The sequence below is a fragment of the Montipora capricornis genome, chromosome 13 (assembly GCF_036669925.1).
Source record: "Montipora capricornis isolate CH-2021 chromosome 13, ASM3666992v2, whole genome shotgun sequence".
NCBI classification, from domain to species: Eukaryota; Metazoa; Cnidaria; class Anthozoa; order Scleractinia; family Acroporidae; genus Montipora; species Montipora capricornis.
Genome location: NC_090895.1, coordinates 34,994,966 through 35,018,841, shown reverse-complemented (window position 1 = coordinate 35,018,841; position 23,876 = coordinate 34,994,966). Strand labels below are relative to the sequence as shown.

At 39.3% G+C, this 23,876-nt stretch overlaps 1 protein-coding gene across 1 annotated transcript; it reads right to left on the bottom strand.

Moving 5' to 3' along the window:
• Positions 1-6,585: 6,585 nt before the first annotated feature.
• Positions 6,586-21,405, bottom strand: LOC138029278 (cAMP-dependent protein kinase catalytic subunit PRKX-like). The gene is made up of 9 exons (XM_068876994.1): positions 21,164-21,405; positions 20,868-21,036; positions 19,285-19,548; positions 18,041-18,160; positions 17,342-17,440; positions 16,952-17,009; positions 15,487-15,564; positions 9,244-9,402; positions 6,586-8,219 (listed from the first exon to the last, which is right to left on the bottom strand). Exons 1-8 carry the CDS (start codon positions 21,243-21,245, stop codon positions 9,277-9,279), a joined length of 996 nt encoding a protein of 331 aa, XP_068733095.1. The 5' UTR covers positions 21,246-21,405; the 3' UTR covers positions 6,586-8,219; positions 9,244-9,276.
• Positions 21,406-23,876: the final 2,471 nt, after the last annotated feature.

The window sequence follows — 23,876 nt, the reverse complement described above, 5'->3', positions numbered from 1 at the left end:
TTCGATGAGGGCCAGTCTCGTGCTTCTTAAGTTGCCTCGCTCATGCCCAAAAAGAATTCTGGGTAATTCTGCCATTCCATGACAAGGGAACACTCCCGATTCTCATTTCACAGTTTTTTTTATAAGTGTCGGGCCACCCAGTCCTACCAGCAAAATAACGCATCGATTGAAGGTTTTAGCTTTCAAAACTTGCCCAGATTGTGTCAGTAGGTACTGGAATTCGTCCACAGAAAGGCCAGAGAGACAACCTCACTCGTGAACCGCCATGTTTACAACCGAGCATTTTAGGCGTCCCAGAACCATCTCTCGCCTCTGTCTGAGACAAGACCAGACACACACGGTTCTTACGTTACGTTTGTGCCTATAAAATCAACTGAAATGTCAATTGCTGGTTTAAAAAAAAAAAAAAAAAACCAGCATGTTCATTTTTTTGGGTAGGCTAGCTATCGAAGAGCCAGGACATTTGCGCATGCGCTGACGGAATGTTTCAACAAGAGGGAAAAACGCAGTACCTCCAGACACCGGCGCTGGAGCGTCGTACCAAACGAGTCATCCCGGGATTTTGGCCCGTGCGATCGCTTTTGGACGCAGTTGGCCCTTCACTGCTTTCTGCTACCGACCTTGCCTCCCGGTACGGCATTGAGGGAGAAATATGTCGGCCACTAAACCATATGTGACAAATCCCACGCCTACTCACAGCTCCAAACCGCCCTTGTCAATATAGCGTAAGAATTACATGGCTTATATATTTAACGGAAAAGTCATTTTCTCTGTCATATGGTAAGCACTGGAGTCGCAGATTACAAAGTGTGCGCACGCGCCTTGCTAAAGGTAACATACATACAGGCATAAGCTTCAATTTCTCAATATTTACAGGAGCTAATATCTTCGAGACATTACATTTACAGCTACAAGACATACCACGTACAGATACCTACTAAATACATAATATTTAAAGACATATTCATTAAAAAGAAAGGCCGCTGTACAAAATGCCGCCCTGGATTCTCTTTTAAAACCAGTAAACTCATAGGTACGGATAAAATCAGGTAGCGCATTCCGCAACTTAGCTGATACGTAAGAAAAAAGAGAACTGAGACCATAACTGGTAGTTCCAGGTTTATTGAGGGACAGAATGTAATTTCCGCTAAGATCATGCATAAGAAGGGGCCGGGAGAGATAACGTATTTTTCACATAAGCAGAAAAACCCTTTTTTTCAAAACAAAAAAACAAACAAACAAAACAAAAAAAGCATACTTTTATCAAGTAATACGAGGAAGTTTTGAATGCGCTCATTGCATAGAGATGTAGATCTTGACTTTCGTAGTAAGAGGACAGGTAATCTGCAAATATAAATATCGTTATTCTCTTATTTACATTATTATACCGTTTCTTTGACACGAGAATTACAGCGAAATGAAAGCACAACTTTGTGGCGAAATTTCTATAATAAAAACTTGTTCAGAAATCCAAAATATAAGTTAACAAAACACACCAGGCCTACTCCTGAGTATCTGGCCGCGCTTCAGCCATTCGATGAGGGCCAGTCTCGTGCTTCTTAAGTTTCCTCGCTCATGCCCAAAAAGAATTCTGGGTAATTCTGTCATTCCATGACAAGGGAAGACTCCCGATTCTCATTTCATAGTTTTTTTCATAAGTGTCGGGCCACCCAGTCCTACCAGCAAAATAACGCATCGATTGAAGGTTTTAGCTTTCAAAACTTGCCCAGATTGTGTCAGTAGGTACTGGAATTCGTCCACAGAAAGGCCAGAGAGACAACTTCACTCGTGAACCGCCATGTTTTCAACCGAGCATTTTAGGCGTCCCAGTCTGCATGAAACCATCTCTCGCCTCTGTCTGAGACAAGACCAGACACACACGGTTCTTACGTTACGTTTGTGCCTATAAAATCAACTGAAATGTCAATTGCTGGTTAAAAAAAAAAAAAAACCAGCATGTTAATTTTTTTGGGTAGGCTAGCTATCGAAGAGCCAGAACATTTGCGTAGGCGCTGACGGAATGTTTCAACAAGAGAGAAAAACGCAGTACCTCCAGACACCGGCGCTGGAGCGTCGTACCAAACGAGCCATCCCGGGATTTCGGCCCAGAGTGGAGGGAGACCACTCCCTCCACTAACTATGGTTCAGTGGTGCGAATCTTGAACGTTTCGTCGGTAGAAAAAGTTCATCGTGAGCGGAGTGCTAGGCTGAAAGGAATGGCTTTTTTGTGTGTAGAGGATGACATGAAGAAAGAAGTAAATATTGGTGTTTGTCCATAGGTTTCGTGCATAGGTCTGTATTTATGCTTCCGTCACTAGTTAGTGAGACGTTAACGTCAAGGAAAGGAACATTGGTGGGAGAGTCTGAGCTAGTGAATTTTATGGTAGGGTGAATGCTGTGGAGATGATGAAAATTTTAAGGTTCTCCGGACTTTCAGTCCAGATCATAAAAATGTCATCGATGTATCTCAACCAAGTATGGGGTTGAAATGTGGCAACTGATCAAATATTAGGGACACAACTGATCGATAAATCAGTACAACTGATCAAATATTAGGGACACAACTGATCGAATATTAGGGACACAACTGATCGATAAATCAGTATAACTGATCGAATAATAGGTACAGAAGTGATCGATAAATCAGTACGTTACTGAGGGAATATTAGGGACACAACTGATCGATAAATCAGTACAACTGATCGAATATCAGGAACACAACGGATCGAATGTAAGAGATAACTAATCGATAAATCAGTAAAACTGCTAAAATATGGAATAAGTGACTCGCAACTGATCCAAGAAATGCTAATTATCCAACTATTAAGGTCACTTATGTAAGGGACTATGTGACTAAATGATGAGTGGGCCAATCGGTAGATATAATTAATTTTGAAACAAACGGCGCGCCATACAAAAGGCCGAAACAGCTGTCCATGGCTGCTAATTGACCGGGTGAAATGGTTGTGCGCATGCGTGATGTGTTGGCCACAACGGGTTGTTAAAACGGGTTGGTGTTAGCGTGTGTCACCTTGCTTTTATTATTGTTACAATAGTCTGCATCCCTGGGCATTTGATCTCGGCCAAAGAACGCAAAAAGAAAGGTTAATCATTTGTAGGGCTATCAACCCCTAAACTCTTTAAATATTGAGAATTGATAGGGATGGGATGACAGATGACGTCATTTCCGATGGCGTCGTATTGCGTCTTTTACGTAAAAAGAAAGTACAATATCACACAACCTAGGCAAAAGTCTAAAAACGAGCGGAAAAGTTGTCATTGGCGTTGCAACTTTTGATTTGATTGGTTTATTCGCGAGCAATCACATTATTGGTGAAATTACAATCCGTCAATAACAATGCTTGCAACAACCTCGTTCCCAAGGTCTACTCCGCTTTCAAGATGGCGGGAACGAGGTTGCGCTTGCTAGAACGGTTTATCGGAGTTTATCAGGAAAGTAAGCGTTTGGATTTTCTTATTATCGATGTTAAAATAACTCAAAAAACACAAGTATTTGAAATTTCATTGTTGTGAGAGTGACAAACTTCGGCGATTAATCGGTAGATTTCAGATCGTAATCTTGAGATCGAGAAATTCGGTCCAAAACCTGGAATCTCCCGGATTATCCGGGAGAGTTGACAGCCCTGACTGTATCATGAATTGGGTGAATTCTCAATGATCTCTTTACACAAGAGCTGTTTTTTCTTATTCATGACGACTTTCATTTTTTAATACAAAAGTAGACTTTAAAGATAAGATTTACAACCAGATAGATCGTTTCAGTTTTCTGTAGTGTTTCAATGTACAACGTGGATCTGGATGGACAGCGACCAGACGGGAACGAGGAAACAGTTTAAATTTCTTTTGGGCTCTTGGTAGAAAAAAAAAACTCTTAAACCAACTTCTGGATAAAGGCAAATCAGTTCAAATCAATTTTAAAAACCATGCAACTTCTGCATATTTGATTGGCTTAAATGGCTGGATCATTCAGTAAAAATGTGGTTTGTCAGGGGGTAGGAGGAGAATTTGTTTTAAAGGGGGGAGGAGAGGTTAGTACAGAGAAGAAATCGAATTGCTGGGCAATTTTTTATCAGAGACTACTGATGGCTTCTTTTTTTAAGAGACAAAAACAAGTTGAAAACAAGAACACAAGCATCCGCGGTAAAGATTTCGCCAAAAGCGTTGACTAGGATGTTTAATTTATAATTAAACCTGCAGCATAATTAATACATGGAGATGGTTATGAAACTCGTCAAATCTTTTTGTTTCATGTGTTTGTCTGTATTTTTCGAGAAGATAACCAAAGATTTCGATTAAATTATACACAACTGTCACGGTCAATTTAACATCGATTACGAGAACAGCGTTCTCGCATTTGAAAGTTTTAAGGACGGTGCCTACTAATTCAACTGTAGATCTTAACAAGTGTTATTGAAATCCAAAAAGAAAATTAGGGGTAACCACGCATTTTTCAAAGATAATTGATGAATAATATTGGTAAAAAGCTTTATAATACAAAGCAATGTATGGCGTTCTATTTTCAAATTAAAGCTTAATTATCTCTGAAATACGCATGGTTACCCCCAATTTTCTTTTTGGATACCAAGAGTACTTACTAAGATATACTTTCTCGGGGTACTTTTAAACCGCGCAAAAATATCACTGTATTAGTAGGCATCACCGATAGGAAATCTGAGTATCTCGAGATGCGCAGAACGTATGCGCAATAACAATAATAGGCACCGTCCTTAAGGTTTCATAACCAGTCCCTCGATTAACTATGGTTGTAGGCAAACGATGCACATTTGGTATATATTCGTAGTTTCCCAATGAAAAGCCACACATGACCACGAAAGGGCAGTCGAGTAACGTATCAATTAGATCTGGGTGCCTAACCAACCACACGTTTACACCATAGAATGGTCGTTTCGAAATGATCCACCCGAGTGTTAGACTTTTCAAGGGGAGGAAGAAAGAGCCCCCCTAGAGCCAGACATTCAGGTTTTGTGATTATGGCCAATGACGAAATTACGTCATTTCTCACGAATGGAAAGTTTACACTGAAAAACAAAAAGACCTTGAACAATTGCACCACATCATTCTGAGGCTCCGTCACGTCCACATGTATCCGTATTCGTTTTTTCTCCATTTTCAAAAAAACCATACGTTCACACGTCACGTATACGATGAATCGATTTAAAAACGATAACTTTTTAACGATACCCAGACTGCGCATGCCTGACGCACGAGTATTCACTTTTACGATAACTGTTTGGGCTAGAAAGTTGCCCCACCAAGCGCTGGTACGTACAGGTCTAACCCAAAATGGTCGAGCACGGTCCGACCTTCCGCCACTTGACACCGGTAGTGCAAGTGACCTAATAAAGTTCTGCTGCCTTCTGGAATAGTCAGCTTGAAGAAATAGACCGAATGCATAAATGGCGGCCAAAAAAATTTTTTATTTGTTTATGTGCTAATTAGACTCACTAGCCTCGTTTGCATGTACAAAATACAAAAGAACTGTTGCTTGAGAGCGAGGCTAGTGAGTCTAATTAGCACATAAACTAAAGAATATTTTTTTGGCCGCCATTTATGCATTCGGTCTATAGCAAAGCTAAATTTGCTTGAAAACAGGCAATTATATTTGAAATAAGCCAAAGTATTAAAGACAGCAAAATTGAAGCACCTGTCCGCCATCTTGAGTAACACATGAATAAGTTTATAATATTGCGTGCACTGGAGTGAAACTGATAGTGTGACGTCGAAAAGTTCCGTTTTCGTCCGTCCACACGTACACGCGAAAACATGTTCCACTCTGGAGGGCGTTTTCGAAAAGTTCCGTTTTCAGTGATCGTTTTCATCGAATACGTGTGGACGTAAGCCGTAACAGTAAAGAAAAAGATGCGTTTTCAAAGGAAAACGGTTATGCGTGAACGGGGCCTAACACTGAATTGTATTGCGTTGCGTGTTGGCCGGACGTGACCGACAATAGTCATCAAGCAAGCGGTCGACATGATTATTACGAACCGAAACGGCCTGCGTGATGATTTTTCCTTCCTCCGATGGTTGACGTGCGCGAAGATCACAGGGATAGTTCCGTTTTCGTTTTCAAAAGACACCTTAACGACATTGCGAATTAACAGTCGAAAACAAACTACGCCCACATTTCAAGAACTCAGTTTCTATAGAAACCTGCGTTCCCTTATATTTCGCCCAAAAGGGTACGCTTCCTTAAATTGTATTATACACTAACAACGATAGCTAAAATACTACCCACATTTTGTTAAAAATGATAAAAATTATGCCTTTTCGTGATTTAAACTTAGAAAAGAAACTACATTTTATGAATTAGAAAGTAAAAAGGTAAAAAATAATATTCATTTGTGCACCTCCATATCATATAAAGTGAACTAATTCTATAAAACAGCAACCCTTCCACTTAATTTCAAACTCGGCCTTTTTCTTGACCTTTATTGAGTCAGAATTTTTTAAAATTTTCTTTGAGTATTGAAGTGGGGGTGGGGGGGGGGGGGGTTTGTGGGTTAAAAATGTAATGTACTGAAGGGAATAATTTAGTTGCCATATGCAAACAATAGATTAAAAATTTAATTTCAATTTAAGAGACCTCTACTTGAACTATTATAAAAAGAGCTAATTACATTTGAAAACTCCGAGAAACCTGCCTCAATAGTATCAGGGATATTGAAGCAATATACCAGTATTCAAATAGTAGTTGTACCTCATATTCCTCTCTATTGGGTGGTTAATTGATAAACCGATGAAATTAATAAAGATAAAATTAGATATAAAAAGTGAAAGAGATTATTATATGATTGTTGCGGTCAAGGGGGCACCAAACAGTTTTCCTTACCAGGGATTTCTGAACTGGTATAATGAGCTGTAGCAGAAATACTGTGACATTTTTTAATGATAATCTGATCTATCCCCAATTACAAGGAAAAATTGCCTTAGCACATGACACAGCAGAGTTCGTGCTGGATTTTGTATACAAAATTCCAGGAGTATTCAAGGAGTTTTCAAGAACAAGAAATTAAGCTTTCAAGGAATCTTTGTCAGAAGATTTCTATACCATACATTGTGATGCAGTGTTTTCTTTGCTGAAAAAGCCTACCTTGATATTCTTTGCCACGTCCTGCGAGTTAAGTGCACGCACGGACATTTAATTTTTTGCATTTAATCTTTCCCAAATAGTAACATTTGGGCTCAAATTTTGAAATATTTCTTTAAATTAGCATGGTGCAACAATTTTCACTCAAGCAAAAATTCAAGGAGTATTCAAGCAGTTTCCCACCAAATCCTTTTTTCAAGGGGTTTTCAAGCACCCTTGAAGTCCAAATTAAAATTCCAGGGCTTTTCAAGGACTTCAAGGAGTAGCACGAACTCTGCTGAAAGTACTTGGTTTCTCAAGGTCTATTTTATTCAGCAATAATAGAATACTATTTAACAATAATTATTCACCGAAGGCGAGGTGATAAAGACCGAGACGAAGTGGAGGTGCTTGACGTGAATAATTGTTCTGGTGTATAATTACATTGGTGATTATTTTTAAAAATATGCATTTTCTTTAAAACAATAATTTCTTCGTCTGCCATCTCGACAAAACGGCTTGCAGCCATTTTGAAAAAAACACTTAGGTGATTATCCTGTAATAATTACCTCAAGTGCAACCAATCAGTGCAGAGAATTTTAAGTAATCTCATATGTAATTATACTAAGGGTGATATCATTGGCCCTTTAACCTGAATGAGTTCCACTTGTTACTGTTACTAATCCTCATTATAAGCCTCTTTCTTTGAGGGGGGAGGGGGGGGGGGAGGGAGGGTGAGGGGGGGGGGGGGAGAGTTAGTACCGGTAACCTCTTTCTATTTTAAAAAACTTTATCCTATTAATACTACTCAACAAAAGAGGACATTAATTTTTGTGGTTAATATAGGTCTATGGGCTGGATAAATGGGCAATTACTAATAAACTCTGTAAAAATATCAGTGAATAGTGAATGGAGCTGGTAGGAAAATCTAGAATCAGATATTACGGGGTTACCCCCCATAAGTAATAACTTATCCAATAAATAACACTTGAAACAACTTCCTATATAGAAAATAGACAACAACATATCTAACAAAACTAGCCGGTGAGATAAAAAATTGAGTGATATGTTTCTTCTTTTTAAAATCGTTCCTTATGAAATCCACAATACACTGAAAACAAAGAAAACATTGTTAGACATGTTGTGAATTGATATATTTTGTCTATGGTTTTGCTAGCTACAAGGAAATTGTTATGAACCTTGGTAATGACTCTAATGATTTCACTATTCGATAAGGCGCTTAGCCACAATCCATGTAAAAACAAGCACTTGGAATACCTCTAGGATACCGGTACCTCCAGATTTAACTAAGATTCCCATGGAATAAAGGGATTGAACCACATTTAGTAATTTTCACTCCATGTGCTGATTTTATTCTATACATGCACATGCAATTACACAACTTACATTGAGGGTGGGGAGGGTATGTTAAAACACAGAAACCACAATACTTACCAGGGTTTTTGACAGTTTTGTAAAGTAGCAGATATATTTCTGAAAGCACTGGACGTGACATTTTTTGGCGCGGCAAGAAGCCTTGCAAGCGCCAGAGGCGCAAGCTATCTAGGGGGATCCCCCTCCCCCCCGGAAGTTTAAAAAATAGAGCACTCAGAAACACTGTTTCCAGTGTCTCTGGAACCCAAAAACCAGTTTCCCTGGCAAGGTTGGCATCAAAGTACCTGACATGGAATGATAAAAGACCGGAGGAAACAACTGGCCTCCAGCCTCAAACGAAAACCCTGCCCAAATTTTTTTTTCAGTCACCAAGAGCTGTGATGGGGTCAATATTTTGACAACTGGAAACAATCATTACTTTAAATCTCTGCACACACTGGACAGATAAATGTAAGTCCATGGTTTTGGGGATCAAGGTAGAAGATATTTTCAGTGCTTACTTAACCCTTTGACGTCCAAACCAGCCTGAACCGTCTAACGCCAGACGGCAATGGGGAACCCCTGGGAGTCAATGGGTTAAAAGATCGTTGCCACTGACAACAACAAAGTACACCAATATCTTGATTCAAGCAAGCCATGACAAAGGTATGAGATTGATCAAAAACCCATCAGAAAGTTGTTCTGCTATACATGTATGACTAAACTGAAGAACAAATACAGTTTCCAATAAATCAACTAACCTGCTTGAATAGAATTAATAAATCCTCGCATAGTTAAAAATCTTTAAATGGTTCCAATAACTTTCCTGAAAGAGGTGGGGCAGCTCTCCAGTTTTCTTCAGGATAATCATCAAAGTTTCTTGTATCCCCAGGATGGGAAAGCTTTGGAATTATTGGTGCCTGGCAGAAGGAGACAGTCATTATGCCACTTCATTCAATGTAAACATTGACATGTAAAAAACTAATGAAATGAATAATGTGAGTTCATAACAGATATAAAATACTCCAAATTGCATAAGTGAAGATGAGCTACACAAAGACTTTGGCAACGATTGAATCTGTTTGCACGTTCAACCATGGTTTTAATTATTGCTGGCTGTACAGCATTTTGTTAACCAGACAGTCCAATTTGTGCATGCATTTCTCCAACACTCTAAAGCAGCTAAGGAGGTCCTCAAGGAAAGCACCCACGTGGTCTTGATCGTAATGCTTGCGTACAGAAGATGAAGTACTCTTGCAGCCATCCACGTATATATTTTTGTAGATGGCTACGTGTGTAGCCAACATAGCTACCTGTATCGCACAGGTTACATTGAAATTGGTACACAACGTTAGTCGGATGTCGATGGAGTTTATTCTCGTTATTCACACACACCGCGTGGTTGTGTGTGCTCTCTGCTCTTGCATAATGTGCTAACCTACTTATATATGCATATGCGAAATGTAGTATACAATAGGTGCTAATTAGGTGCCGCTATGTTACATGCATAATGTGCCAACCTACTTACATATGCGTATGCGAAATGTAATATACAATAGGTGCTAATTTGGTGCCGCTATGTCACATCCCCTTCTCTTAAAACTATATTAATAAAATGGAAAACAAACAAAACACAATATCTTCATTCGGGCCAATATATCTTGTACATATGTTGAAAACGAATAAAACTGGTAACAATATAGGGATTTTCTGTCTAGTGTTTATGTATCATACTAATATCAACTATTAAAGCAAGCGTCAGAGATTAAGTCTTTCCGGTGCCCGGATTTCACGTCCCGCGCGGGATTTTCTTGGTCCTTTCTCGGCTTCTCCTGTTACACTAGAGCATTGTGGGTTGGAGCTTGAGGGCTGTATAGTCAACTTGCCACTTGATGGGTCATTTGCTGAATTGCCTGCCGCGGTGGATTCTCGTAGAATGGCGCTTGAATATTGTGCAGTCATGCTTCTTTGGGACACGGAGTCCGAAGAGTTGTTTGCCGAATTGTTGGAAGCATTATTCGGTCTAAGATGGATTCTATTCCTTCGCAATTGGGCACCAGTTCCAGTTTCTATGAGATATGAGCGGTGTGTCTCTCCCCGATCTATGACCCTAGCAGGATTCCATGTCTTTCTCACAGGGTCTTGTACATAGATAGCTTGGTCTCTGTGTAATTCAGGGAGCTCCTTGGTGTGTCTGTTGTAATAGTGGCATTGATTGTCTTGTCTCGCTTTGAGCCAATTTCTAACTTCCTCTTGGTTCTTTGATGGCTGGATCTTACCAGGAAGTGTGGATTTAAATACTCGGCCATTCAGTAATTCAGCTGGTGACGGTATATTGGAACTCAGGGGCGTTGTTCGTAGAGCCAGCAGGGCTAGATCTATGTCTTCTTTAGTCTCTCTGCATTTCAGGATCGTCTTCTTAACCGTTTGGACTTGACGTTCAACGAACCCATGGCCACGTGGGTAATGTGGAGATGACGTCACAATTTCAAACCCGTACTGGCTTGCCAGTTGATGGAACTCGCCGGATGTAAACTGAGTGCCGTTGTCGCATTGAAGAGATTCTGGGATTCCATTTTCTGCGAATAGCATTTTCATTTCATTAACAACAGCCCCGGATGTAAGGTTTTGAAGTTTCTTGACAAATGGGAACTTGGAATAATAGTCGACAACTATGAGGAACCACGACTGTTGAGCGTAGAAAAGGTCTGCGCTCAGTGTTTTCCACGGTCTTGAAGGGATCTCTGTTGGTATCATTGGCTCCTTTTGCTGGGAATTGTGGTACTTCTGGCAGACACAACATGAGTTTACAAGGTTTTCAATTTCTTTGTATATGCCTGGCCAGTAAACACAGGATTTGGCTCGTAGCTTGCATTTTTCCATACCAAAGTGCCCTCCGTGGATTTGCTGCAAGATGTTGCCTCTCAAGGGTTCAGGTACTATAACACGGCTTCCAAGAAGTATCAGCCCATCTTCTACTGATATGTCATCTCGTAGGGGCCAGTATGGTTTTAGCGCCGAAGTGATTTTCTTCCCACTGTCAGGCCAACCTTGCATAACTTTGTGGGCTAGAAGCTGCAGGGTTTCATCTTTCGCAGTTTCCTTTTTGAACTCTTCCATTTTTACTGGGGTGATTCTGATTAGATGGTGAACTTTCACATTCATGTCCGACACTTCAAATTCATCCAACGGCGAAAGGCGTGACAGGGCGTCAGCTGTAACCATTTCTCTTCCTGGAAGATATTTAATGACGCAGTTGTAAGGTTGTAACCGCAACAGCATTCTTTGAAGGCGTGGAGGTGCTTGCATCAGGTTCTTTTTATGGATCTGTTCCAGGGGACGATGGTCTGTTTTAACCACGAACGATCTTCCATAGAGATACGAATGGAATTTTTCGCAGCCGTATACCACTGCCAATAGTTCCCGTTCGATATTAGCATATCTGGTCTCCGCAGGGGTAAGTACTTTCGATGCAAAGGCTATTGGCTTGTCGTTTTGGAAGAGAGCTGCGCCCAAGCCCTTAATTGATGCATCAACATGGAGGACAACTGGTTCCTTTCTGTCATAGTAGGCCAAGGTCGTTGTGGTACATATCAATGCCTTCACCTTCTCAAAGGCTTTCGAATGTGATGGATTCCATGTGAAATCAACGTTCTCCTTTAAGAGGTTTCTTAAGGGGGCAGTGTGGTCAGCTAAATTGGGGATGAATGAGCTCATGTAGGTTGCCATCCCCAAAAAGGTGTGAAGCTCCTTCTTGTCTTTAGGCGGTTCTAAACTTTCTATGGCTCTGACTTTATCTGGGCTGGGTTTGACACCGTCTGGTGTGTAGAGCATACCAAAGAAATTGCACTCCTTTGTTTTGATAACGCACTTCTCGTCATTGAGCTTGATGCCGGCCTGTCTGGTACGTTCCATGGTTTCATGTAGGTGTAAGTCATGCTCTTTATCGTTCTTTCCATAGACTGTGACGTCATCTGCAATACCAATGGCTCCCAGGCAATCACGATACGTCTCATCAATCTTGAACTGGAAAATATCTTGACTCATTCGTAGGCCAAACGGCATTCTGAGGAAACGATACCGACCAAATGGTGTATTGAATGTTGTCAGGTACGAGGACTCGTCATCTAGTTTGACATTCCAATAGCCATTGCGAGCGTCGAGCTTACTAAAAAGCTTTGCTCCTGATAATTTGGGTGTGATTTCCTCTAGAGTGGGTATGGGATGATGTTCTCTTTTGATCGCCTTATTCAGGTCTTTGGGATCGAGGCATAAACGAAGTCGTCCATTTTCTTTTTCTCTAATGACCAGGGAGTTGACCCAATCCGTAGGTTGGGTTACTTTCGCAATGATATCTTGGCTTTCCATCTCGCGTAATTCGGCTTGTAATTTGTCTTTCAACTCTATAGGTACTTTGCGGGGTGCATGGACCACCGGTGATACTTCAGGATCCAGTGTGATGTGGTATGTGTAGTCATCAAAACATCCAACTGTACCATTGAAACATTCTGGGTACATATCCATCAGCTCTTGTTTACTTGTGATTGATGGCCGCTCTTCTAGTGGTATATGACTTCCAATGTAACTCGAGTTTTTCTTGCAAGTACCCGGATTTTGAGCTGGAGAATTGAAGCTGCTATTTGGATCAGCCTGGTTTAATTGATTTGTTCCTAGCGTACAGTGGAGGGAGACTAGTTTTAGTGCAATGCACGCTTTTAGACCGAGGATAGCTGGCCCTGAAGTATCCGTGACGTAGAAAATGCAGTTAATCTTCTTCTCTTTGTACTTGCACAAGATGTTTATAGTGCCAAGCTGCTTAATTACAGAGCCACCGTATGCTGAGAGGACGGCTTCATTCTTTTCCAGTACTTCTGGTTTGAGGTTTCCTTCGTCATCAAACTTCTCTGGGGTGATTATGCGAAGTAGCCTGATAGGCAAAACATTGCTCTGTGCACCTGTGTCCACCTTGCACTGGAGATTAATTTTCCGCTTCTTTTCAGGCTGGGTTATTTCCAGTGTTGCAAAGACTTCATCGCGTGTGTCATGTGTCATTGAATGTTGCGTGTCTTCTATGGTGTTAACCTCGATTGTACTAATTGTGAGAATTTCATCATCGTCTTCATCGCCCCTGTCTTCAATCGTGTGAATAGATTTTTTTGAAAACCGGCTTTCTTCCTTGGATAAATTGTTTCCGTTTACTGGATCGGCAGACAGATTGCCAATGATTAGCTTTGCCGCATTTTCGACATAGTGTACCGTAGGCTGGACATTTGTTCCTCGGGTGTTGTTTTCCGCAGTTGTTACAGGATTCCCTTTCTTGTTCCTTATGAATGGCATCTACACTTCTATCCTCTTGATGGCTTTCGCTACTTCCTGCCAATGTCTTCATATGTTTACTTGTCGCCTCGTGGCTTCTTGCAATCTCGATAGCGCCTGCAAGGGTCAATGATTTGTCTCGGCCTATGAGGGACTTCTGGACATCGGGGTTTTTTGACCCCCAAATAAGCTGATCTAGAACTCTGTCTTCGACTTCGGTGCTGTCGCGAAATTGACATTTTGCTGCTAGGTTTTTTAATCTTGAGATAAAATCATCCACTGGCTCGCTTTGTTCTTGTCGCATTCCTTGTAGTGTGTATCTGTGAATTCGATGACTCGTCTTCGGCTCCAATTGATTCTCGAACCGTTCGAAAATAATGGCTGGTTTTTTCCTCTCTTCCTCCTTTGTGAATGTCCAACTGTTGTAAATATCCAGACCTTTTTCACCCGACCAGAGTAAAATATAGCTCACTTTTTCTTCGTCATCGGCGTCTTTGAGAACGCTTGAGAACATAAGCTGACATTTTTGTTTGAATCTTGTGAATGCAATTATCGGATCAGGAGCGTCCCAGTTCATCTGTGGCGACGCAAAAGACGTTGCTGTTGCCATAATTCGCTTCTGCTGGCCTCTTTCGATTTGATTCTAGCGATTACTCTTGTAAAATGCTGCCACCATGTAGTCGGATGTCGATGGAGTTTATTCTCGTTATTCACACACACCGCGTGGTTGTGTGTGCTCTCTGCTCTTGCATAATGTGCTAACCTACTTATATATGCATATGCGAAATGTAGTATACAATAGGTGCTAATTAGGTGCCGCTATGTTACATGCATAATGTGCCAACCTACTTACATATGCGTATGCGAAATGTAATATACAATAGGTGCTAATTTGGTGCCGCTATGTCACACAACGTACTGTTGATTAACCACCTGTGGTTAGTTCTCGCATTCTTGGAGGTGTTAGTCAATTTTTCGACTGAAAAAGACAGGTTGGACTGTAGTTTGGAGCTTGAGATCCTGGTCTTTAAATGGTGTGACTACCCGAGTCACATCATTTCGCACCATTGTCTGCTATGGATGCTGCTCAGTAACTCTTGAGTAACTCCTGGCAATATCCTGGACACTGGTGACAATGCTTACAGGATTGCCATTTGCAAACTGGATTTCTACTTTTGAGTCGAGGAGAACATTCCCTACAAATGCCATGTTGTCAGTTGATACCAGGGAAGGGGAGACCGCTGACGAATTTATGGGTTAACTGAGAAAACATGCAAGCATGACATTGTGATTTAGGGATCAGTTAAAACAAATTTTTTGAGAAGTCGACAAATTTTGAGCTGAAGAGGAAGCTTGCTACAAGAAGCCTTAGATAAGGCTCGTGCATGAGAAGCAGCTGGCCAACAGGTAACAAACATGACAACAAGTTCACAACAAGTAGAGGGAGAGAGTGTCAATGCAATCAAGGTGAAGCATGTAAAGCAGGGTAAGAAACTAGGCAGGAAAATTTATAGCTGACGAAGAGAGGGTCACATAGCTAAAGACATCAACTACCCAGCTAAACCCTATTGTTGATATTGATGTAGCATCTTCAAAGAACTAAAAGCACTATGGATTTAAGTAGTAAGTTGCTTAAGTTGGGAATTTTACAGTACGTAGTATTTTATGCTTGCCTGACAAATACTTACCTTAAGTTTTCTTTGGTAAACTAAGTTCCAGTCGATAGCTTTGAACCACTTGTGACATTTGACATCTTCTGTTCCATTCTTCAACAAAAATGTGAAAGTGATGATTGAGAGGTTTAATTTACAAATAACAATAACCAATGGTTACTTTTTTAGTCGCAAAAAGGTTAATTCCACACTCTGAAAACAGTGTAAAACGTTTGACTCAAGTTACTTCAAAATAACATTGTGACTGAATCACAGACAGCCTTCCTCAGACTGACTGGCAGTGAACAGTCCATGTAGTCACACAACTAAATTAATTAGAACCACCATGCATATGTGATGACTACAGCACTGTACGGTGGATGTTTGTGAGTTTCAGCCCCTGGTCACTTAAAAGAAATGGGGGTCTGACCTTAAAACGTAATGTGAAGTCCTTAATTTACATTATTCAATAGCCAAAGGCTAATAAACTTGTGGCCCTCAATGAGACCAGACCACAACACTGGGAACACTGTGCCCTACACTTTTCTGAACAAGGGTAATCACAGTAACACAGGCCTACCATTTATAGTCCTTATCCGAGAAGACCTGAAAGTCTGCAACCATTTTCATCAGTTACATTTAGAGACCCAGAGTGTTAATGGTCCTGATTGTAAATGGCGTGACTGCATACCACCATACATGTATATGTAAAGTAATGTACAGTAGAATGGTATGTAAGCATGCTATATAATATGTAGAGTCGGCCCAAACGGACGTCGTTCGAGAGATGTTAACATTGTAAACGCTCGACATTAAACTGATGGAGTTTAACTCACAGCCTCCCACAAGGTAATCTAATGCTCAGCCAGCTGAGCAAACCAGTTGGGGGTTTATAGCCTTAAGGACGGTTCCTACTATTGTTATTGCACATACGTTCTGGGCATCTCCAGATACTCAGGTTTCCTATCGGTAGTGCCTACTAATACAGGGATATTTTTGCTCAGCTTAAAACTATGTGAAAAATGTCGAACTTAGCAAGTGCTCTTGGTATCCAAAAAGAAATTGGGGGTAACCATGCAATTTTCAGAGATAATTAAGCTTCAATTTGGAAAGGAACGCCATACGTTGCTTTGTATTTTACAGCTTATTACACATAAATTATTGTTGATTAATTACCCCCATTTTTCTTTTTGGATTTCAATAACACTTGCTAAGATCTGCTTTTCCGCCATATTCATACAACAGCGCAAAAATACCTTTGGATTAGAAGGCACCGTCCTTAATAGCCTTAACTGTACTAAGTATGTGTGGCTGCCACACACTACAAGTGTGTGACTGCCAATCACTACAAGTCGGATTGATCTAAACAGATGAAGGCCAAGGGATTAGATTCACGTCCCAAGAACAACTCTATCCATGAAGGTCACTACACATGTAATCATGAAAATTTAAGTTAACATCACTTAAACAAAGTAAATTTTACATTTTGGTATATCTTTACCTTCATACTCCCAAGTCTTCTTGTTCTGTCATGCACTAATAATTTCTTTATCAAATCTCTGGTTACAAAAAAACAATACTCAATACATGCAAGTTGTCACAGGTATTCTGACTTAATATTAAATAACACATATTTTTTCAATCAATGAAATTGATGTGATTGGTTTCAAGCAGCCAACCAGAAAATATTGTTCCAGTCACCACATGAAATTTAAAGTGAACTTCTCGTCGAATGGAAAGTGCCCAGCTAGCTCTTATTGTTCAGTGTTCTGTTCTGCACTACATGACACAACAATAATATATATTTTTTAAACATGTAAAGAAGAATGGAATGCTATTAACATCTACCACACATAATTAAAGAAAGAGAAGATTTAAGAGACAAACTTACTTTGCAGCAGTGGTTTCCATATGTTTTGGCCACTCTACTTTTCCTGACAGTATCTTCTCATAAATCCCAAATGGATTGTCGTCAAAAAATGGTGGGTAACTAGAATTATTAGATTTAGTGTACTATTATTTGTGTTTCAGCACATAATTTAGCAATGAAAACAAATTGCTACTATGTTACCAGTATCACTCTACATTTGATTTTTGTTTTCATTTAACCCATTGAATCCTAGGAGTGATACATAGGAGTGAAACTTGATAGACTTTATTCTGCCGCTTCTAACAAACAGACGATTTTACTTGTCAACGGGGGACAGATCAGGAGTCAATGGGTTAAATTTAGCATTTATTTATGTAATGTTTAAAAAACGAGCAGCAGTGTTTTATCGGGTTTAAAAACACAAGGCGTAGACCCAATAAAACATGTGCTGCAAGTTTTCTAACGGCTACAAAACATACCACAAAGAGCATGCCCCTCTGGACTCAAAACAATGGTTCAAATTGTGAGAAGTGAATAGTAGCATACAAGAAAAACAAGCTATGCCTTATTTATATTAGTATTCTTTATATAAAGAATACTTATGAGGAGTGTTTTATCAGGATATAAAGCTCATACATGTGACGTTTTATCGATGTTTTGATAGGCTGTTAGGCTCATGAATTATTAATGAGTTTTTTTTAAAATTGCTGTTTAACTTACCCAACAAGCATTTCATATATTAGAATTCCTAGCGCCCACCAATCCACAGCTTTATTATGTCCTTTGCTTTGGATAATTTCTGGAGCAAGATATTCTGGGGTGCCACATAGGGTCCATGTTCTGACAGGAAAAAGTTAAATCATGTACGTAAGTAGTCATAAGACTGTAAAGTTAGTCATAGTTTGTTTGGAATTAAAAGTAACTCAATAAAGCTACAGTTCAAAGATACTTTCAATTCCAAACTGGTTGCCATGTGAACTTTAACTTGACTCTGTAAACTTGGTACTGCCCATTGTTAACCCAATGACTCCCGGGGGTTCCCCATTGACGAGTAAAATCGTTTGGTGTTAGACAGAGTAAAATACAAAGTCTGGCCGGTTTAAGCTGGTTTGGGAGTCAAAGGGTTGATGTCTCAATATCTTTAAACCAGAACAATGTTTGTTCTGTCTTTCACTTGAATGAAATACTCATATTTACAATTATTATTTGAAGTTGTGCTTCAATAATCATTTTGTTTGATTTGTTTACCTCAATGGGCGATTGATTTGAGTCAGCTGGACAACAAGCTGGTAGATAAGTTTACAGACTGCCAGCAGCCCCTTTTAAGCCAGTTAAGCTGGCCTCTTTAGTACGCCACTGAGCCGAAGAAAAGCTGATGGGAGAATGGGGAGAGAACAAAATGTAATAATGTTACATTTCATTCTCTCCCCATTCTCCCCTGGGCTCTTTGGCTCACTTACCTGACTGAAGCAGGTGGCTAAACTGATTTAAAAGGGACTGCTAGCATTCTAATAAGTTAATGGCTCAGCATCTCGTATAGCTTGCATCTCCTTTAAGTATCTCATCCATTGTACTTGTTGTCCACCGTGACATGGGGCAAAATATTTAGCACAGCAAAGCTTAAAGACTCACAAAAGCAAATTTCTTCCCCTCAAAACATCGCTAAAGCAATTGGCATGTTGATGAATACTTCCACCAACAAATTTAGCAACATTTACTGCCAAGCACATTAATTCCACGAGTACGTTATCTACATGATCATGCATGTGTCTGAAGCAGGCACACTTTTAAGAAATCCTTTCGCTGGCTAGAGGAATTTATGTTCAGAAAATGACAAACATTCAAACATCCTGAATCAGCAAATTGAGATTTTGGATGCCTGTGAGAACAGTGTTGTTGCAAAAAATAAATTGTTATCTTATTATAATTATTAATTTTATCAGCATTATTGTAACACTACATACTTGTCTTGGACTTCTTTTGCAAATCCAAAATCCGTAAGTTTTACATGTCCTTCTCGGTCTAGCAGTATATTCTCTGGCTTCAAGTCACGATAAACAATACTATTGCTGTGGAGATAATCCAAAGCAGACACAATTTCTGCACCAAAGAACAACCCTGTTCCATTGTTAAATCGACCAGCTGTGCGAAGGTACGTAAAAAGTTCTCCCCCACAAACATATTCCAAAAGCATGTACAAGAATGTGTTATCGTGATGTGTCCATAACCTGCAAAGTAAAAAGGACAATATATACCTTCTTGTAATGGCAAAGGCTCCTCTAATAGGGAAGGCTGATATTCTGCACAGGAAAACCCATCCCTAGTAATCTCTAAAACTAACAAGCTTGAGGATTGTGTGACAAGAATTCTCTTTGGATGCTTTTTCTTCTATGACCCTATGGCAGTATACAAAAGATAACAAATTGGCGATGAGTCAGAGCCTGAACTCACAAACCTTTTCAATAATTCTTGACATAACAGAAGTGGGCATAATTTTTAAAATCGCAATTTAATGTGCTCTGAGAATATCTAGATTTTGGCCAAATGGGCCTTGATCATCTTGGCATACATACAAACCCTACAAATATAGCATTCACTGATAAAAATCGTTAACATTTACATTTGCAAAGTTTTAGCACCTTGATTAAGGATACTTCCATTTGCCGAAATGAAGAAAGAACAAGCGACAACGGAATTTTCGTGATTGTTACAATTCATTAGTGGGGCTATTGCCAAATTAAATTCCAATTCCATTGTCTTTCGTTTAAAAACAATAGCCGCTATCCGATTTATACTCAGAGTGGAATCCATAAAAACGATAACAATCCCACCTCAAGATGCGATTTTTTCAGCAGAATGTTCTTATTCTAGAGACTAGGAATTTTAAAAGTTATCAATTCTTTACAGATCACTCGATATAATGGGATGTGACAAGCAAGCGCGAATTCACCACTACAGTTGAACGTAAAAAGACATTGTCGAATTTTCCCAAATGCTACCAGCTTGGTCACTAAATAAAGAAAAAATTTAAATGAGATCTTAAATAACTGGTCATCTTTAAATAACGAGGGCATAACACATAAACAAGTCGTGTATTTTTAGCATTTTGAACACCGAAATGTGGAACTTCACAATTATTTAAATGTAGCTTCCCCACGAACACATGACGTCTAAAGATAGAATAGTGGTAGTGTTACGATGGCGGTATTCTTCTCGGATAAAATATTTCAGCTTATTTTAGAACGAAATTGAGTTTTGTCAGGCCATTTACAAACAAAGGCAACATTTGAATATCTTAAGCATATATACACAGTTTCCAACAATCGACGAGCTGAGAACATAAACCCACAAGCTGTTAAAAGAAGCATTGTTGATCGACTGTTAAAGTCACACTTAGAGGTTTTGCATTAGATTAGAAGAATTTTTGTTGGAACGCTTTTCTTTGAGAGCTTTGATGAATTAACTCAAAGTCCATTAAAATCCAGCATTTGCTAATTATTGTTTGTCAAATTAAATGGTAGAGTGTTTACAAGGTCGATATACTCACAAATTGACGATGAAAGGGTGTTCTATCTTGGACAAAATGTTCTTTTCGTTTTGAACATGTTCAACTTGTTTAAGTCTGATGACTTCCCGGATATTCATTATCTTCAATGCATGATATTCTGAAGTCTTCCGATCACGGCTCAAGAGGACCCGGCCAAAAGTTCCCGTTCCTGCCATTAAAATTTTACAAAGATTTGACCTTAACATTGCCCATTAGCAACAACATCAATTAAGACACTTTTAGTTTTCTAAACGACACGACAAAAATTTCATATTTTTCAAGCCGTTTGAGCTCACCTAACGTCGTGGACAACTCGAAGTCGAGCAGTGTTGTTCGCTTGTCTTTCTTCTTCGATCCAGAAGTGCCACTGCTAGCCATTATAAACAGATCTCAAACGCTGTTAAATATTGAAACACTCCGTAAGTTTCTCGCGTATTGAACCAAACATCGATAATACGCGGGAATTAGTCTACAGCTATAAACGTTTCCATAAATAGAAGCCAGAAACTGCAAAAAATGTTGACATTTTTAGTTGCGTGAGTGAGGCACGGACAAGGCCTGGTTCTTGCCGCGGGTGCAATGGAATGTTGCGTGCGATGGCGCGCGCTCAACCGTGTTGAATGGCGAGAATAAACAAATCAATCTCATATTATTTACATCGCAACTTCACATGTTTATTGTTCTCGTCTGATTGACAGGTAATAGAGCGATTCTTGTTTAGACATTTGCCATGTCGCTCATGTTGCCTCCCGCGTCTCGTTTATATGATGATAATTTATTATTGACATTGTTAATGCATGTACCTGAAAATATCAACGATCTTTTATCCAACCGACGAAATCCATCATTTGTATTTAAAAAAGCTTAATTTCAAGAAAATCATCATTTCTTACATTTGAAGGCCTCTGATACAGTTAATCATATCCGCACAGTGTAATTATCTGATGCGAGTGTTTTGGAAGGAAGAGAGGAATCTTTATTGCACACATTGATATTTTAACTAATTATAGAGATTATACAGGTATATAAGACAAAATTAGGAATACCCTGAGGATACAAATAGATTTTATTACAATGTGGGTGCACAGTGGCCAAAGGAGCGGAAGCTTTCGAGTTGGCCACTGCATAAAATAGATTATTACAAGGTGTAAGTTTTGTTTGTTTGTTTGTTTTTTTTTCTTTCTTAATTTTTTCCTTCTGATGAACAAAAAAAAAAGATCAACAAATTAAATTAAATAAAAATTACGAAAAAAAATACAAAAAAAAAAAAAACATAGGATACATGTAACTTACATAGGTATGTTTCAAGAATATGTTTAAAGAAGTGGCAGCATTAGTAATCAAAGTTAGAAATAACTGTGCAGGACCTATCCCTGAGTAGAGAGCAAGTACTGGACAAATTGAGTTTTAAAAAGACGTGAAGATGTTGCAGACTTAATGTTGATAGGTATTGTTAGCCATAACCGTGTTGATATTGCCATTTAAAATCTTCGTGGGACTTTCTTCTAAGCAGGCTATGGGCTAATAATGTTTGTTTGAACATCCTGTCCTGAAACGCCGAAATTAAATCAGTGATGTTTTGTATCTTTTTCAAATTTAATGATAAAATAGTATATGAAATGAATCATATATGAACTGCGGATATGAATACTATAATGAAATTCCTTGGAAAAAAGTTATCCAACGGCGAGTCTTGCTCCACAGTACAGTGTAGCAATAGAAACTTAAAAAATGTAATTTCTTTCAATTATACGAAAAGGTCACGAAATGGTAACCATCAAGTAAATGTGTTTCCCCTTGAATGTTCGCAATAGAAACAGTAACACAACTTTAAAGTGGCTTCGCATGATGGCTACGCTGGGTTGCTGTGAAGTTTATGCTCACGAAATGACGTAAAATGAAAAATCAATTTGAAAAACAAAAGAACACGTTTGTAATTTATGTCAACGCGCGTACTAGCGACGTAAAAAACGCTTTCCTGTACTGTTAAAAAGTTTTCAAACCACGTGCAATCACCCAACAGAATGCGGAAAAAAGAGGATCAACGCAGTGTATTTTCCATAAAGGTTTAATTAATTTTGCTCACGTTCAAGTTCACTCCGTAAATTTACCACACAAACTGCACTTAATGAGGAACATCTGCAAAAAAGACTTCTACTTTTCTCTTGCATGGAAGCGGTTTGGAGCAATTTTTTCTCGGAGGCCGAAACATATTAAGAGTCGATAATCGCTTTGCCTCAAATTGATAATATCTTAAAATAATGATTTTGCATTTTGTCTAAGGGAAGTACGTGAAGGACTCTTAGTCCTTTTTGTTCCGTATAATTTTTTTACGGTCGTAACCCAGGATATGATCTCCCAATAGGTTAGTTTCGAATAAGAGGTTTTCACGTGACGTCATCACCGCCATGCTGGCGGCTTCTTTTGTTCATCCACCAGAAGTCGTACATTTCTCTATTGTTATTGGTGTCCCTAGAGGTTGGTTGAAAACGTCCCATTGTGCAGAAACAAAAGAACAGAGTCAAGGTTCAGGGGAATAATTAGCATTTGTATTGTTCAAAACAAAGGAAAATGCAAATTATTCCCCTGAACCTCGACTCTGTTCTTTTCTTAAAGTACAAGGGGTTACGTTTATGCAAACGTTAGCACGGTGTAGCACTTGTATTTCAACAGAATTGACTATGAGAGGGTGATGTGAAGTGCTATTTTCTACCCATGTAAACCATGTGAGCATTAGCCCTGCTAATGGAAATGGGTCCACTCAAGGACAGTTTTTCTCTGTCCTTGAGTGAGTCCATTGCCATTAGTAGGGCTAACGCTCACATGGTTTACATGGGTAGAAAATAGCACTTCAAATCACCCTCTCATAGTTAATTCTGTTCTTTCGTTGCTGCACAATTCGAAACTAGGTATTAGTTTCGTTTCTGCGGCGATTGATTGATTTCTTTTACGATTGGAATCATTTTCGAAGTTTTGAAATGCACCATCTCTTTTTTCCGTGGGATGCCA

What these genes read in the sequence shown, in the direction of transcription:
- LOC138029278 (XM_068876994.1), bottom strand. Translation starts at nt 21,245, where the DNA reads ATGGCTAGCAGTGGCACTTCTGGATCGAAGAAGAAAGACAAGCGAACA. An exon ending in GCAAAAGAAGTCCAAGACAA is followed by an intron (nt 18,161 to 19,284) that starts GTATGTAGTGTT and finishes TTTTCCTGTCAG; the next exon opens with AACATGGACCCTATGTGGCA. An exon ending in TTTACCAAAGAAAACTTAAG is followed by an intron (nt 9,403 to 15,486) that starts GTAAGTATTTGT and finishes TCCTTCTGCCAG; the next exon opens with GCACCAATAATTCCAAAGCT.